Source organism: Crinia signifera, chromosome 9 (assembly GCF_055691185.1).
Source record: "Crinia signifera chromosome 9, ASM5569118v1, whole genome shotgun sequence".
Classification (NCBI taxonomy): Eukaryota; Metazoa; Chordata; class Amphibia; order Anura; family Myobatrachidae; genus Crinia; species Crinia signifera.
In genome coordinates this window covers 17,581,846-17,598,841 of record NC_139225.1, presented here as the reverse complement: position 1 = coordinate 17,598,841, position 16,996 = coordinate 17,581,846, and the positions used below count along the sequence as shown (strand labels likewise).

General features: G+C 45.8%; 2 protein-coding genes across 2 annotated transcripts; one reads left to right on the top strand and one right to left on the bottom strand.

Moving 5' to 3' along the window:
* The first annotated feature begins 640 nt into the window (after positions 1 to 640).
* On the top strand, positions 641 to 3,908 carry LOC146036517 (lysozyme C, kidney isozyme-like). Its single transcript, XM_083160498.1, has 4 exons — positions 641 to 791; positions 1,475 to 1,633; positions 2,762 to 2,840; positions 3,781 to 3,908. The coding sequence occupies exons 1-4, from the start codon at positions 656 to 658 to the stop codon at positions 3,845 to 3,847; spliced, it is 441 nt and encodes a 146-aa protein (XP_083016624.1). The 5' UTR covers positions 641 to 655; the 3' UTR covers positions 3,848 to 3,908.
* A 10,269-nt stretch (positions 3,909 to 14,177) lies between these two features.
* LOC146036500 (olfactory receptor 5AN6-like) lies at positions 14,178 to 15,137 on the bottom strand. The gene has a single exon (XM_083160486.1). The coding sequence runs from the start codon at positions 15,135 to 15,137 to the stop codon at positions 14,178 to 14,180; it is 960 nt and encodes a 319-aa protein (XP_083016612.1).
* Between the last annotated feature and the right edge of the window lie 1,859 nt (positions 15,138 to 16,996).

Here is a 16,996-nt window from a genome sequence, read left to right as displayed (position 1 = left end):
AATCCCCTCGGTAACATGCGGGGGATGTGTACGAGAACACATTCTCTCGCAGGCAGCCGCTAGCTGGAGAAATCATATGATGGTCGCCAACCAATCAAATGATTTATCCTGCCTTCCCAAATAAAAGTCTGAACGCATGCTAGAACGAAGAAGGGGTGGACTGCTGGCATCCAGTGACATCAGCCGCCACCTCTGGCAAGCATCGTCCGCCCATAAAACATTGGTTGTTCCCCTGGTCTGGCCCTGTGTCCGCCACCCCCGGCCTTTCCTCCCCTCAGCCAATGGCCCGGCGTGAGTGTTGCCCGATATCGGGTTTGCACGTGCGCAGAAGTGCGTATGCACAAACCCCGGTTATCGGGGCTGGGGCCAAATTCGGATCACTATGAGTGCTTCTGAATCGGCCCCATAATCTGGATGTTATCATGCTACACAAGGGCCTGGTAAAATTCGCCACTTTCCGGCAGCGAAGTTGGAAGGTATTTGGCATATTTCCAAGTCATATAACACCTGCATGTTATCTGGAATATTGTATATTTATGTTGTATAGGTTAATGGTTTATTAAGTTTGACATTGATGTCTGTCCATATAAAGGCTGCTTAGAACCCTTCAGCTTTGCATCTCTTCAAGCCATCGGCAGAAGCAGTAACCAGCACCATGAACTCTGCAGTCTACCTGGTCTTCCTTGCGGTCCTTGTGGTCAGTGATGCCAAGGTGTTCACAAAATGTGAGCTGGCGACAACGTTGAAGAACGCTGGCCTGGACGGGTACAGAGGCTACAGCCTGGCGAACTGTACGTATGGTGCTATTATATATGATTATGGAGATATGTACCTGGGTCTGTTTAGGATTAGCAGATGTATGATCTTGGAAATTACCCCAAAATGTTCCAAGAAATGGAAATGTTTCAGTGACCCGCTTAGTGCTGTGGTAGGACTTACAAAGGGCCGGGTGCCATATTATGTCGTCATCCAGAATGTTGACATGGTCATTATGTTAATCCCACAAGCTCTCCACCCCACCCCCAGTCCTTATCTGCTCCTACCTCCAATATATGTCTAGAGTGTCATACGTGGGACCGTCCCAGCTTTTGGGGATGTTCCCGCGTTCCACGGTGGGAGGGAGGGGGGCAGTCACCTGTGAGCATGCGCACAGCATTTATTCCTGCATGGGGCTGGGGGAATGGCCAGCAGCTCACAAAAAATCTGGTCATGCCTCTACAGCGGTAAACCGGGGGTGTGGTCTCATGGGAGTGATGAAATTTATAGGCCATGCCCCATTGTCGCTAAGCCATGCCCCCAAAATGTCACTTTCTGTTATGACATATTTTTAGCACACATTTGGTCTGTTGAGTGGCCTCTAGTGGTCGGTGGCGGTACTTCACCTCATAGAGATGAGGAGTAGTTAGCCTTTTATATATAATAGTACTGTACGTACTGTACGATGATGTGTTGTGTGGTTTTTTTCTCACTATAGGGATGTGTTTGAGTTACTATGAGAGCCGCTATACGACCAATGCCATGTATGACAACGGCTGGAGCCGGGACTACGGCATCTTCCAGATCAACAGCTACTGGTGGTGCAATGACGGCAAAACAGCAGATGCCAAGAACGCTTGTGCCATCAGCTGCAGCAGTGAGTTACTGATGTTACTCACCTGGGATATAGAGGGAATTACTCACATGAGGACCACATCAATCCCAGTCCCAGTCCAAACATCTCAGCACCCTAGGCAAAGCCTACTGCCCCCCCAACCCCACCGCTGCCACCAATACCCACTTTCCAGCCCCTCCAATAAAAGTGTGGAGGTGAAGTTTTAGAGCCGCCACCTGCATTAAGTACAAAAAGGATGTTGTCCTCATAGAGAGCCCTCATTTTGTGACAGGCAGGCTCATCTCTCTCTACTTCCTGACTACATCACTTCTTAAGGGAACCACTTATCATCATAGAATTCCTTGTATGTACTGATTTGTAGCCCATTTTCCTATGCTAGTCAGACATAAAATATAGTACCGGTACACCACGATCTCTCGGCCCCCGTTGTTTTCAGCTTTGTGCCAGATTATCGGTGGTAAATCCAGCAGCCTCCCAATGACTTACTCTCCCACCCACCATCACCTTAACTTAAATCTCTTGTGGCCTGAGTCCCTCCCACAATCTTACTGATTCCTCCTGCATAATAACTCCACCCCCAGCTCCTAAACCTATCGCAGCTTGAGTCCCTGCTACAGCCTTACTGATTTCTCCTGCATACTAACTCCACCCCGCATCACCTAAACCTATTGCAGCTTAAGTCCCTCCCACAGCCTTACTGATTCCTCCTGCATACTTACTCCACCCCCAGCTCCTAAACCTATCACAGCCTGAGTCCTTCCCACAGCCTTACTGATTCCTCCTGCATACTAACTCCACCCCCAGCTCCTAAACCTATTGCAGCCTGAATCCCTCCCACACTCTTACTAATTCCTCCAGCATACTAACTCCCCCCCAGCTCCAGAACCTATCGCAGCCTGAGTCCCTCCCACACCCTTACTGATTCTTACTGCATACTAACTCCACCCCGCAGAACCTAAACCTACCACAGCCTGACTCTTTCCCACAGCCTAACTCAGCCTTTTCACAGCCTGGCCCCACCAACAATCTAATTGAGCCCTCAGTGCATGCATAGTCAACAGATACACTTTAGATTCTTTTTTTATGCATCAACCACATTCACAGATTTAATCCAATGACATAAGATATTTTTATGATACTCTCTCCAAGATTTGATGAATGACAACATCAGTGATGACATCGTATGTGCCAAAAGAGTCGTCTCAGACCCCAATGGCATGGGTGCCTGGTAAGTCCTTTGAGATCCAAAGCTTTCTTGTCATAACTTATCTATCTATTCCTCTAAGATCCATCTATCAATATAAGATCAATTTATCCGTATCTATCTATCTATCTATCTATCTTCCATATGAACCAGCCGCAGGTCTGGAAGAATAAAGACTATTTATTGCAACTGATGTTTCAGAATTTCAAACTGTTCTTTCTTCAGGGAACTATGGAACAAATTGGCATTGTCTGAAATGTTAAATTAGTCTTTTGTTCCAAGCAGTGAAAAAAAAAAGTAGGGACCAACAAGGAGAACATAAGTAGTGCAAATTGTAACACAAAGTGCAAAAGGGCCCTGCTTAGTACAGCCTTTCATTTAGTAGAGAAAGGTCAGTGTTAAAAAAGAAAGAGCAAGAGATACATTTACTAAAGTGTGAGTTTTTAGAAGTGAGAGATATTGGCCATAGCAACCAGTCAGATTCTACTTATTATTTATCTAGCACATTCTAGAGGATAATCGGTAGAATCTCATTGGGTGCTATGGGTAACATCTCTCACTTCTAAAAACTTACACTTTAGTAAATTTACCCCAAGTCACTTATTTAACAATCTTTAACAATTCACTTGCTATCTCTCACTAGTGTCATCCCTTGGGTTGGTTTGGTTGGCTGGCTTAGGTGAGTCCATTGGCCTAGACTTGAACCCCTAAAATGTTTGGGACTTACCCAATGATGAGGTTATCTGGACGTGATGTGTAAGTTAATAGGTTTGGCCAAGATTAAACAAAAAACTCTAATTGAATAATGTAATTCAATTCTAGTTAGTAATGTTTAAATAGTGCACATGCATTCTTTCTCTTGTGTGTGACATTAAAAGTCTCAGCAAGGTAGCACCTGTCATTTTATGTAGTTAGTGTGTGCAGTCTTCCTCTTCCTCTTTATAATTATTATTATTCTCCGAAGGGTGGCCTGGAACAACTACTGCAAGAACAAGGATGTGAGCAGCTTCGTCAGTGGATGCGCTGTGTGAAGCGGAACGTCAGACCCCATGGCGGTACCTTCGCTTCCCCCATTCTAGCTCGACAATAAATTCCTTTGGATCCGTGAACATTTTTGGACAGTGACTGGTGGGAATAAAAGTCATAAAAATAACAATATGCAGTTACTGTTTTTTTGGAAAACTGAAATGAGAATGATGAATGCTGAGAACTGGAGGTAGAGTCTTAGAAACACTTAGCAACTGTTACATCTGCCCCACCTGCAGTGCAGCATGGTTTTGCCCATTTAAGAAAAAAAGCAGCATTGCGAGGGATACGGTAACAATAGCAAGGCCGACATGCATTGGGTGTACCACTGAAGGTTGACATGAATCAAGGTCGACACACCTGAAGTCGACATAGGGTTAGTTTGACAGGTTCATTAGGTTGACACATGCATAACGTTGACATGGGCTAGGTCGACAGACAAAAGGTCAACATGTGGTTTTTCCCATTTTTTTATTTTTTTGAGCTGACGTGCCAACAAGTGGAATTTCATGCCCTATCAATAGGGCGTGGTGGGAGAAAACAATAGTGTGCCAAGCATAGCGAGGCACCGTGCCCGAAGCACGCAGTGAACTTTTTTAGTCTCCACGTTGACTATGTTGACATTTGGGAGGCAATGCATGTTGACCTTCCCCTTGTCGACCCTATGACCCATACCGATTTGCGATCAGATCTGACTAACCCCCTTAGTTTTAAACACGTACAATATTGCAGATGAAACACAAGGCAATGCGGTGTGAGACTTACACGGAGTCAAACTCAGCGCGGCCGAGTCACCTGGGACCTGGCCCGCCAAGAAGGGCTATTTGGCGCGACTTGAGCAACAGTGTATAAGGTCACATCTGCACAAAGGTTGTTGCCACAATTATTTACTTCTGCTTTTTCTCTGATTCAGAAGCCACCAGCCTTCCTTATGTTCCCCACAGGATACTTCTGTATAGCTGGCAAACCACAATCCTGAAAACAGAGACTTAAATACAGGCTGATTATGTCTTTAAAAATAGAACATAAAAAAATAAAGTCCTATCTGTCAGATGTAAATTGATTAATGTTTGATCTAAATATGAAATACATACAATTGAATCCCCAAAATAATATATACAGATGAGCTGTGCTTATCCATCCTTGTCAGACAGGATCATGGGGCAATGCGTTTGTGCCTGGACTTAATTGTATCAATCTTTCTTCAACCTTTCCCAGTCTTAATGGACCAACTCAGGGGCAGTTTGACAATAGAAGCCACTGGGAAGATTCCCGGTGGGCCAACCCATCTGTGGCCAGGAGAGGGTAGAGCATGACGGACTGTTGGTGTAGGTGTGTTACGGGGAAGAGGGTGGCAGGCTTGTGTGGGTGTGTTAGGTGGAAGAGGGTAGCAGACTGGCAATGTGGGCATGTAAGGGAGTCACATTTTGTAATTTTTTCAAGAGACACTTTAAATTACCAATCCACCCTGACACCAGGGAAGGGCACTGTAGTGAAATTAACATAAAGTTGCAGACACAACTAGACCCTATTATGAGGGATCCGAACCCTTCAACAGACCCAACCCGTCAACAGACCCCACCTCCTGTGTGGTGCAATGTATATAACCTACTGTGCAGTATAATATGAATAATGGGCTCTACTGTGCCATGCAATGTGAATAATGAACATTACTGTGTGGTGTAATGTGAATAATGGACACAGCTGTGCAGTATAATGTGAATAACAGTCACTACTGTGAAGTGTAATTTAATAATGGCCACTACTTTGATATGTATTCTGAATAATAGACACTACTGTGCATTGTAATTTGAATAATGGATACTACTGTGGCGTGTAATGTGAATTAATAATATTAGCAGCGCCCCTTCCTGACAAATAGGAAAATACCCTATATTTATGGTGAAATAGGAGGGGGGAGGGGGAGAGGGGGCACCAGTTCTCTTTCTGCCACTGGGTGTAGGGATGGCAATCGTTGCCATTGCCATCGATGGTTGCCATCGATGGCAATTCCGCAACTGTCCATTGATAGTGCTAAACTATGCAATAAATGACCATCGATATTTTTACATATCGATGGTCATCCATTGTGTTTGATTTATTGGCCTGTGGGCCAATCAAAACACGGGGGCGGGGCTTCGCGGGTGTTGTGGGGCGGAAAACCATAGTTTTGCTGTTCCATCGATAGAGGGAAATCATCTGGTTCTCCCCCATCGATGGCAAAAGTATTAGACATCGGCCATGAAACATCGATGATTACGAATCATCGATGGTCAATGGCCATCCCTAACTGGGTGCCAAAATGTCTAGTGACAGCACTGGTGCTTCTGTACATATACTCTGCGTAATACATATGCAGTAGCAAAATATAATTCAACTACTGGAACATCGCCATTGCGTGCAGCTTGTAATCAGACGCAAGGTGATGCTGCAATCTGAAAGACCTCACAACTGCTGTGATCATCCTCATGTTCTGCTCTCACCACCTAGAAAGGTTCTAGGAAGAATTCCCAGCACATAACCACCAATCAGCACAAATACTGACATAGATGGAATTAAGACAAGTTCTTCTGTTGCTGATTTCCTGTGACAAACATTGGGGACATTAATCTGTAGCGCACCTGATGTCGGCCTCTGGGATAAAAAAGTTCCATCCTGATGGTTATTGCTTGTGTGTTACATAATTAATTATACATTGCAGCCCAGTCCTCTAGGAAAATTGGTACAGAATAATTATAGGTCAGCAATTATAATGATTAACATGAAATACACAGTGTACGTGAAGTGCGGCCATTATGGCGATATGGAAATATGATGAAAGGTATAAGCGTAATTCTCACGAGAGTAAATCCCGTCCCAGCCAGGACGACGGACAACTCTCACAAGGATTGGCGGCTAATGAGACTAGGCGCCAAGTTCCTACAGTAACTCTTTGTGTGCTCATTATTTTCATTTAATTATTCACATTTAAAAAAAAAAAAAAATTTCATTGACAGTTTTTTTTAAATAATATTTCTCATTTTAAAAATAAAAGAAATAAACCAGTATTTCATAGTATTCCTTCACAGCATAAATCTAAAGTATAATATCTGTTATTATTATTATTATTATTATTATTATTATTATAATAATTGTCTAAATATTAATGATATAATGATTATTTTTGCACGAGTGACATATTTCTATCATGCCCTAAGTGGGGCCCATCATATACCAAATTAAAGGTACATAGATTTGAAGAATTATAATGGGGTTGTAATTGGTTGCTTGGAGTTATTTGGCTAAAAGCCTGCCATTTGGAAAATGACAGTTCGGGGTCTGTAAACGGTGACAGTTTTGCAGCCACTGACTAATGGTGTGTACACACGGTCAGATGTGCCTTAAGATCCTATCCACGATCCCATCAGATCGGATCGTGGATAGGATCTTAAGGCACATCCGATTTGCATCCAATCTTGACTATATAGTGCAGATCTGCACTATATAGACAAGGCAGCCAAGACTTTCTGGCTTCCGATACGTGAACGCGCATCGGGATCGGATCAGGATCACAAGGGTTAAAACCCTTGCGATCTGCATCCGATTCCGATCCGATGCCGATCCGATGTTGACTATATCGTCAACATTGGAAAGGAAATCGGACCGCGTGTACACACTATAAGACTTTCGCCCAGCAAACCTTTTCCCGTTTGAAACCGGGGACATCAGCTAGTATTTATTAGGTACTTATGTAGTATCTGGGCTGCCGATTTCTAAATCGGGTACATCGCATCGCATCGCATGCGACCATCGGATGCGATGCGATGCGATGCGATGCGATGACCCGATTTTTCCATAGGAATCAATGTTAAAATGGACTGAGTCCATTTTAACATGGAATTCAATGGGAAAAAGGGGTCCTTTTCATACCCCTACTATCCAAGTGGGCATGGAGTTGGATATAAACCTGTGGCGAGCGTAGCGAGCCACCGAGCCCGAAGCGTGGCGAGCGTAGCGAGCCCCGCGAGGGGACACAGAATACCGTCCCCTCGCGGGGCACGCTTCGCTCGCCACGCTTCGGGCTCGGTGGCTCGCTGCGCTCGCCACAGGTTTATATCCAACTCCATGCCCACTTGGATAGTAGGGGTATGAAAAGGACCCCTTTTTCCCATTGAATTCCATGTTAAAATGGACTCAGTCCATTTTAACATTGATTCCTATGGAAAAATCGGGTCATCGCATCCGATGGTCGCATGCGATGCGATGCGATGCGATGCGATATCGCATCGCATCGCATCTGATTGTATGCCTTAACTTAAGGCATACAATCAAAAAATCGGCAGCCCAGATACTACATAAGTACCATTTATTATTATTGTATTATTATTATTATTATTTATAATGACATTTGGAGACCTCTGCCGCACCCTTGGGAAATGGACAGGTTCAATTAAAGGAGGGACGACAGGGGTGGCCATTCCAGGGCAGCACATTCCGCTCTGTCAATGTCCTCTGGAGACTTAGCTTCTCATTAACAGGGACAGCCGATGATCTCGTCTGTTTCATGAAGCATCAGGTGTGGACGGCGCAGGGTGTGGACGGTGCTGGGTGTGGACGGCGCAGGGTGTGGACGGTGTCACTCTGCAATCCATCTTATAAATGAGAACGCCTTTTTGTAATTTTGTTTCTCTGTCTGATTGCGATAAACTCTGATGACACTGACACAATTGTGATGCAGTTTTCACCATTGTGTTGTTCATTTTAGGCCTTTACATTTTAGGCTAACTATCATCACGACCGGCCGTCACAGGGCTGTGGGCGGGGCTCCATGGGGAGAAGCACCCTGCACTGCTCTCGGCAAGCCGGCAGCGACAAGCGTACACAAGAGCGACCGATCAAATCATGACTACACCCGCCATGTTTTGGGCCTCGTTACGTTACCAATCAGAGCCCACGTGGATTGTTAAGCAGGAAAAGGTCCCAAAAATCAAGAAAAAGTCATGTTAACCTTTTCCTGTGTCGGCCATGTATATGTTGAACTTCCTTGCGTAGACCGTCTGTCAATTTCATCCTAGTGTATGTGGACCATTCTTAGGTTTCGAGATAATCACTGTTGACCGTTAGTGGTTGACCTAGTGACTGTGGACCTAGACTTTGTTGACCAGACACCACCCCGCGGTTGTAGACAGTTGGGGGCAGTTGGAAGTCCCCCTGTCAAATGTGCACAGCGTCAATTCACAGATGACAGTGGGGCCGGGGGCAGGGCCAGCAGTACACGAATGGCTGGCATAGTGATGGCAAATGGGGGGGCGTGGATCGTATTCGGTGCATTGCCATAAAGCCACACCCCCTTTTCGAAGGCCACACCCTTTTGGGGAACGTATTATTTGTTTAGCACCTTCTAGAACATATAAGAATCTGATTGGTTGCCTATAGCAACATCCCTTCCCAATAGAACTCCCATCTTACTAAATTCCCCCCCAATGTATTTAGTTGTGTTTTAAATACAAAATTTCAAAATAAATACATCTATAGATATATTTTTTGACGTAACATTATGGGAGGAGTTCAATTGGGGCGTGTCATTTTTACGCCCTCCCAGTTTGGCACCAATTGCGCCTTTTTGTCAAATGGTCATGTGCAATAATCTATTGTTTTTCTTTCTTTTAATGTGTGGGCGCGTCAACAGGGGGAGGAGCACTCAATACTGCACCCTTATTCTCCTCTGCAATAGGGATGGCCATCGATGCCATTGCCATCGATGGTTACCATCGGTGGCAATAGTGCAACTGGCCATCGATAGTGACATACTTTGCAATATATGACAAAGGATGTTTTTACCTATCGATGGTCATCCGTTTTCTTTGACTGATTGGCCTGGGGGCCAATGAAAACCTGGGGGTGGGGGCTTCTTGGGTCTCGAGGGCAGAGTTATGCTCTGTGTCCCAACCGCTTGGGGAAGAAAGACAAAAAAAACAATCGATGGAGGGAAACCATCTGATGATTTTGAATTATTGATGGTCGATGGCCATCCCTACCCTGTAAAGGAGATAAACCTGACAGCGCTACACCGTTAATATTATCCACTTGGTCCTTTCTCAGTCTGTTTTCTTCAACAGCCACAGGGACCAGAGCTGCAGGTTAGTGAGTGCAGGGTCTGGGAATGTGTGGGCTGATCTTCTGGGTATCATTTAAGATACTGTGGGGAAACATAGAACAGCCAAGGCCACCTGGAGCAGCAGGTTGTGTGCAGAGTCTGGGGCTTTGTTATCTGCTCATGTAAGCGGCGCTGTGACGACCAGTTGTCAAAGCTCAGGACTTCTCTGAATACTGTCTTCTCTGCCCTCATTGACCTTAGCTTAAAAAAAAATGGTCGCCGATGAAAGGGAACCTCTGCCGGGGGAGCCGCAGAGGGAATCAGCTGGTCACAAGAGCAAGCTCCTGCGACCAGCGATCTTAAGGAGGTTAAAAACGGGAGTGTGCACCCGGCGATTTATCGGCGGTGCACACTCCAATCGCTGGCAATATGGTTGCTCAGCGACCATATTTACAACGATAAATGCCTGTGTGTACACACCTTTAGGAACCTGGCAACTGCTTACACATCATAGCTAAAATGAACATGTGTTTTTTTCTTGGGTTAAAGCTCAACTGCCAAGTGCCTTATGGCCTTTAAAGGTGAGACCATCCCAAACACAGCATCTGAATGAGTATTAAAGGGGCAGCTGTCACAGGTTTCAGGTAAATGAGCTTATCTAGGGTGCATGAGAAAGCTATGATCACAGTAACAGAGGTTAAATTAAAAATCAACCCAAATATATAGATACAGAAGTAGCAAACACACTCGCCATTCCTACAAATGGGGTGCAAACAGCACCCACTTCCCAGGTTGGGGTGCAGTGGCCTGTGACCACACACTCTAGGAAATACAAACACAGGGGGACCAAATACAAGGTGAGTTAGTTTGGTGTAGTGAGTGTAGTGATTGCTGGGCACCCTGTACAGGGGCGTAACTATAGCAACGCAGCACCTGCGGTCGTGGGGGCGCCGGGGGGCTGCGGTGCTATAGTAATGCCCCCGCCCCCCCATCCCCCGCAGGCTTACCTGTCTGCGCGTCCCGGCTCCCCTCCTGGCTTCAATCAATTCTATGGAGACGGACCACGATAAATGGCCGCCCCATAAAGCAGACAGTTCTCTGAAACTGTCTGCGGAAGGGGGGAGGCGCCCCATTAACGGCGCTACGCCACTGACCCTGTATTTGTATTTACTAGAGTGTGTGGTCACAGGCCACTGCACCCCAACCTTTTTGGGAGACAAGCTGGGAAGGCAGCTCCGTTTCACAAACCGAAGTTAATCTGTATCCAACAGGTGAAGGATTTTCTAGAAGAGCAGAAACAGGCGCTCGATAGTGCATCAATTGTTTTAAAAATAATTTATTCCAACATATGATATACAGGCAGAGTTATAAATGAACGTACTAACGTTGGCGGTTCTCATTTATCGTGGTCAAACAGCATGAAACACGGTGCAATATATAACTTGTTGGGCTGGCTGTTTAAAAAATTTACCTAGGGAAGGCTCCAGGCTGGCTGGCTGGCTTGCTTGGCTGGGCAGGACATACTAGGTCAAGGCAGCTGGCAGCAGGAGACTGAAAGGAAGCAGCCCGTTGCAGCTTACACTCACTGTCACTGGGCGCACGGCCAGAGCCGGCCCTAGCCTAAATGATGCCCTAGGCAAGATTTTGGCTGGTGCCCCCTAGCACCGCCACTAGTTCCGCCTTTGACCCTGCTCCTCTTTCCCAGCACCATCAACCCTCATCATAGCAGTCATCATTTTGGTGCTCCTACCCGCAATATTTTAAATAGAAACAGTGCACACATTCGGTGCGCAGTCCAAACAGTGGTGTGTTCTTGCTGGGAAGGGGCATGGCTACATAATAGTACCCCCAATTCAAATTATGCCACACAGTAGTGCAACTTTATTCACATTATATCATGCGATGGTGTTTCTTATTCACGTTACATCACACAGTAGTACCACTTTACCTTATATACATTACTCCTCACATTATTCACATTATACCCTTTAGAAAAAAATCCTGGGTACTTGTGTACAATCACGGCTCCCATCGCATGCCATATGTAGTGGCATGCGATGCGATTTTACCGTGTTTTATGCATTTTTGTTAAAAATCGCATGCGATCTGATGCGATGCAATGTCATTTTTCACTGAAATTATGGACATGAGTTAAAATCATGTAAAATGCACCCCAAATGTCATTTTTCACACTGTACCACCCCCACTATCAACGCCAACCCGAAGTGTGGCGAGCGCAGCGAGCCCGCGAGGGGCGTCGGTAGGCGTCCTATGACCTTTTCATACCCCCACTTTCCACGTCGGCGTGGAGTTGAGAATAGAAAGTGTGGCGAGCGCAGCGAGCCACCGAGCCCGAAGCGTGGCGAGCGCAGCGAGCCCCGCGGATACCTTCACAGGTATCCGTGTCCCCTCGCGGGCTTCACAGGTATCCGCGTCCCCTCGCGGGCTTCACAGGATCCGCTACGCTCGCCACGCTTCGGGCTCGGGCTCGGTGGCTCGCTGCGCTCGCCACGCTTTCTATTCTCAACTCCACGCCGACGTGGATAGTGGGGGTATGAAAAGGTCGTAGGACGCGTACCGCTGCGCTCGTCACGCTTCGGGTTGGCGTTGATAGTGGGGGTGGTACAGTGTGAAAAATGACATTTGGGGTGCATTTTACACGATTTCAACTCATGTCCATAATTTCAGTGAAAAATGACTTGCATCGCATCAGATCGCATGCGATGCGATTTTTCCGTATACGATGCCCATCGTGGGAGCCGTGATTGTACAAGTACCAAATCCTGAGAACATATTGTATTTTAAGCACCTCCATGGCCACACTGCAACCCAGCACAAAGCAGTGTGTGCTGGGCAGAGGAGAAGAGCTGCAGCTGTCACTTAAGGGGAGGGGCCCGTTTCCCCCACTGACTTTGGCCTGGGTAATTTGTACCCCCTACCCCTTTCTCTCGGCACCCCTGATAATACCACACAGTAATGCCCCTTACACATGACACACATTATTAATGTCCTTAGAAACATAATGCCCCTTACACATTATGCCAACCTTTATTAATGCCCTTCATACACATAATGACACACATAATGCCCCTTACACATATGTTGCACATTATTAATGCCCTTATACACATGACACACATAATGCCTGTTACACATATGTCGCACATTATTAATGCATTTATACATGAAACACATAATGCCCCTTACACATATGCCGAACACTATTGCACAACCAACCCACCCGCAGACAGCACTCGCACAGCCGCTAACACTGTGACATCTGCCTCTGCTTGGATACAGATGTTTCCTCATACATCTTGCCTCAATAGGCCATGCAGCTCCTGGCCAGTTCTGCTAACGTTGGGTGCCTGTTTTGCTGAAAATGTGTCTTATTTGCATTGTTATGTGACCAGGACACACAAGGAGCTTCCGATGATTAAAATGATATGCGGCATGCCTATATTCTGTGTGCAACTGTGGCTGTACCTGCATACGGAATGCTATGTTACAGTGATTTCCATGAATACACTATTTCATATGCAGGTACAGCCTCACTTACACACAGAATATAGGCATGCTGCATATCATTTTAATCAGCAGAAGCTGCTGGTGCCCCTAGGCATTCCAAATGCTCTAGGCATTTGCCTAGTTTGCCTATGCCTAGGGCCGGCTCTGCGCACGGCCCAACGGCGACACCAGCGGCGGACAGGGGGGGTGGGCCTGCTGCAGAGCAGACACTCGCAAGATGATAACATCATCTCTCTAGCGCATCAGGGCATCTCCGCAGCGGCTGCGGTGAACAGGCTGGACTGGGGGGGGGTAGGACCGGAGGCTTTTTAAGACACCTGGATTGTGAATACTTATGTACATGTGATTTCTTAGTTGTTAATTTTTTTAATAAATTTGCAAAATTCTCCCAAAAACTTTTTTTTTTTTAACATTGTCATTATGGAATATTGTGTATAGAATTTTGAGGGAAAAATTACAAAAATGAGGGTAACATAACAAAAAAGTTAGGTGCTGTGAATACTTTCCAGATGCACTGTAAATTGTGGGTTAGTTCCTCTATTTTTTTCTGCTTCCCAAAAGTCTATTTTTGTGTTTTGTCTGCTGTTACCGGGTTTTCTGCGGCCAATCAAATCCCCCCCCCCCCCATGCTGCAGAGTGACACATTGACAGTGGAATTCAGTTATTGGAGATGCTCGATCACCATGTGCGGTTGCACCCATAACTGTTTCTTAACATAAACACAAACATTTTCAGCAGATCCATCTGGGAGCCATTACGTTCTTCAGAGCGTCTGTGACCTGCTGGTTCCTCAGGCTGTATATGATGGGGTTGAGCAGCGGGGTCACTGTAGAGTAGATCATGGAGACCGCAGAGTTTAGCGTCTGGGAAGATCTGTTGTCGGGTAAAAGATACAGGAAGGTGAGCGATCCGAAGTAGAGGACGACAACGGTGACATGGGAGGCGCAGGTGGAGAAGGTTTTCTGCCTGCTGCTCCTGCTGGGCATTCTAAAGATGGCCGCCAGGATGAAACCATAGGACGCGAGGATGAAGAGGAGGCAAGTGACCCCAAATACGGCAGCTGAGAGTGTCGCAAGGATGTCACTAAGATGAGTGCTGGAGCAGGAGAGGCGTATCAGGGGCTGGACTTCACAATACAGACGGTCTACGGCATAAGGCCCGCAGAATTGGAGGTGCGCGGTGACATAAGTGTTGATGGTGGAGTTCAGAATGCCACAAGACCAGGCAAAGGCTGCCAGATAGGCACACACTATCCTACTGATCATGGCCGTGTAGTGGAGCGGTCGACAGATTGCCACGTATCGGTCACAGGCCATGGCGGCCAGGAGAATGCATTCTGCGGTGGCGAAGAGGGTGAATAAGTAGACTTGGGCGATGCAGCCTGTGAATGAGATCATGTTGCTATGCCTTAATATGCTAGAGAGGATGTTGGGTATTGTGGTGGAGGTGTACCCCAATTCCAGGAAGGACAGGTTTGATAAGAAGAAATACATGGGGGTGTGAAGATGGAGGTTCAGTCTCACTGCCAAAATGATGAGACTGTTACCGGTCACAGTCATAAGAAAGATGGTGAGAAAGATCACAAACATGACTGGTTTCCAGTTGGAAAAATATGCAAATCCCATGAGAATAAATTCACTTATGGGGGTCTGATTGTAGAATTCAGACGCAGGATTGGCTACCACCCCCATGCTGCAAGGACCTAGGATGCAAAAAGAAAATTCTTAAAATGGTTTAGGCTGAAATATTAATATAAAATTCTGGAGGTGATATATACTCAATCATGTGTTTCCTCCATAGAATGCACTCTATTCCCTACAACTGTCTGTTTTCTATCCTGCAACAGGAATTTTATTCATTCAATAGTCCTAGTATCCAATCCCAATAATCACAGTTTATTCAGCTGTCTGTGATGCGGGACCATGTCCAAAGTCTAGATAAGCTACGTATATGCTGCCCCATCTATTGCTTTAGTCACCCCCATAAAAAAGTAATTAATTTTTTGTTAGCATGACCTCCCCCATTACATCCATACTGTTTGGGATCATGAAAATTGCTAAATTTTAGATATTTCACAACTCTTTCTTTTAATAGTGTGTCCATTACTGTCCCTACTACTGATGTAAGGCTTACTGGTCAGTAGTTACTTCCTTCTTCCTTGCTTCTACTTTTGTGCAGTGTGACTACATTCGCTCTTTCCCAGTCCCCTGTTAATGGTGCTACCGGTGCAGTTTTGAGAGATTTTTCTCTCTTCTGTAGATGTATTTTTACCTACCTTATTTTTTTGAATGTCCTTGCAACATTACTGTGGCCCCTTCACCTCTCCTTCTGTAGTAAATACTCAGAAAAAATATTTATTCAATTGTCTATTGGCTTGTCCGGGGGGTGGGGCGGTCATTCGGGCGACGTCTCAGGAGCTCGGTAAGTTGCGATGTCCGCAGCTTGGTGAACCAACCTGAATTGGGCCCATAATAAAGTCACCAAGGTAATACATCAGGTAAATGAAAGTCTTCCATGATTATAACCTCTCATTTTAAAGTAATTAAAGTGATGTCCTGCAATAGGTTCCTGTCCTGTTCCTCTCCCTGACATGGTGGTTTATAGACCACCCCAGAGTGAATTATGTCATTGATCACCCAAAGGGCCTCAGTTTTTTTTTATTCAATATTTTGTAGTAAATTCGTTTTTATGCTGCTTTTTGCATACATTTTTACCCCTCCTCTGATTTTTCCCAATCTGTGCTTTCTAATTAAAGTATATCCTGGTACAGTTATTTACCAGTCCTGGTTTATACGGCATCACGACTCTGTAACTGGCACAATATCCAAATCATCTCTTATCAGTATCGCAGTTATTCAGGGATTTTGGGGCTGATTTATCACCATCCTCAGATGCGGATGTGCTGTGATTACATTGGCCCAGTTTACAATGCAATATCACATACATCTTGCTATTGGTGTAACAATAGGTCGTGGGGAGGCACTGAGCAAATGTGGGTGCCGGGGGTCTGCAGGGCTATCGATGTGCTGCATTGCTGCCGGGAACAGCCTGCCTTACTCCTCTGCATGGAGCCACCGCCGGCACCCACAGATCTACTTGTCTCTGGCGCTCCTCCTGGCTGGTTCCCGCTTATAAAAAATAGCCCATACAAAATGTCTGCCCCTTACAGCAGTCACTTTTTGAGAATGCTAGAGGAGGCGGCAGCCTCCTCTAGCATCCTCAAATATGGTCTGCTGTTAAGGTCATTTTCATTAGCAGGAGCCAGCCAGGAGGAGCGCCTTGACCGCAGACAAGTAGATTTGCGGGTCCCGGCCACAGACCCGGCGGCGGTGGGGTAAGGCATGGTTGGGCGAGTGGAATTTATTTTACTGGGGGGGGGGGGGGTGGGATGACATTGCCAAAATTTCTGGTGTTTTTTTTTCCCAGATATTTTTTGGGATAAATTCAGCCAGATCGCATTTCCTATTATAAGTATGGGAAATGCGATCTGGTTACTTAAAATAATGGCAGTTACAGTTAAAGGTTTTGGGCAATATTTCACAAAAGCTTA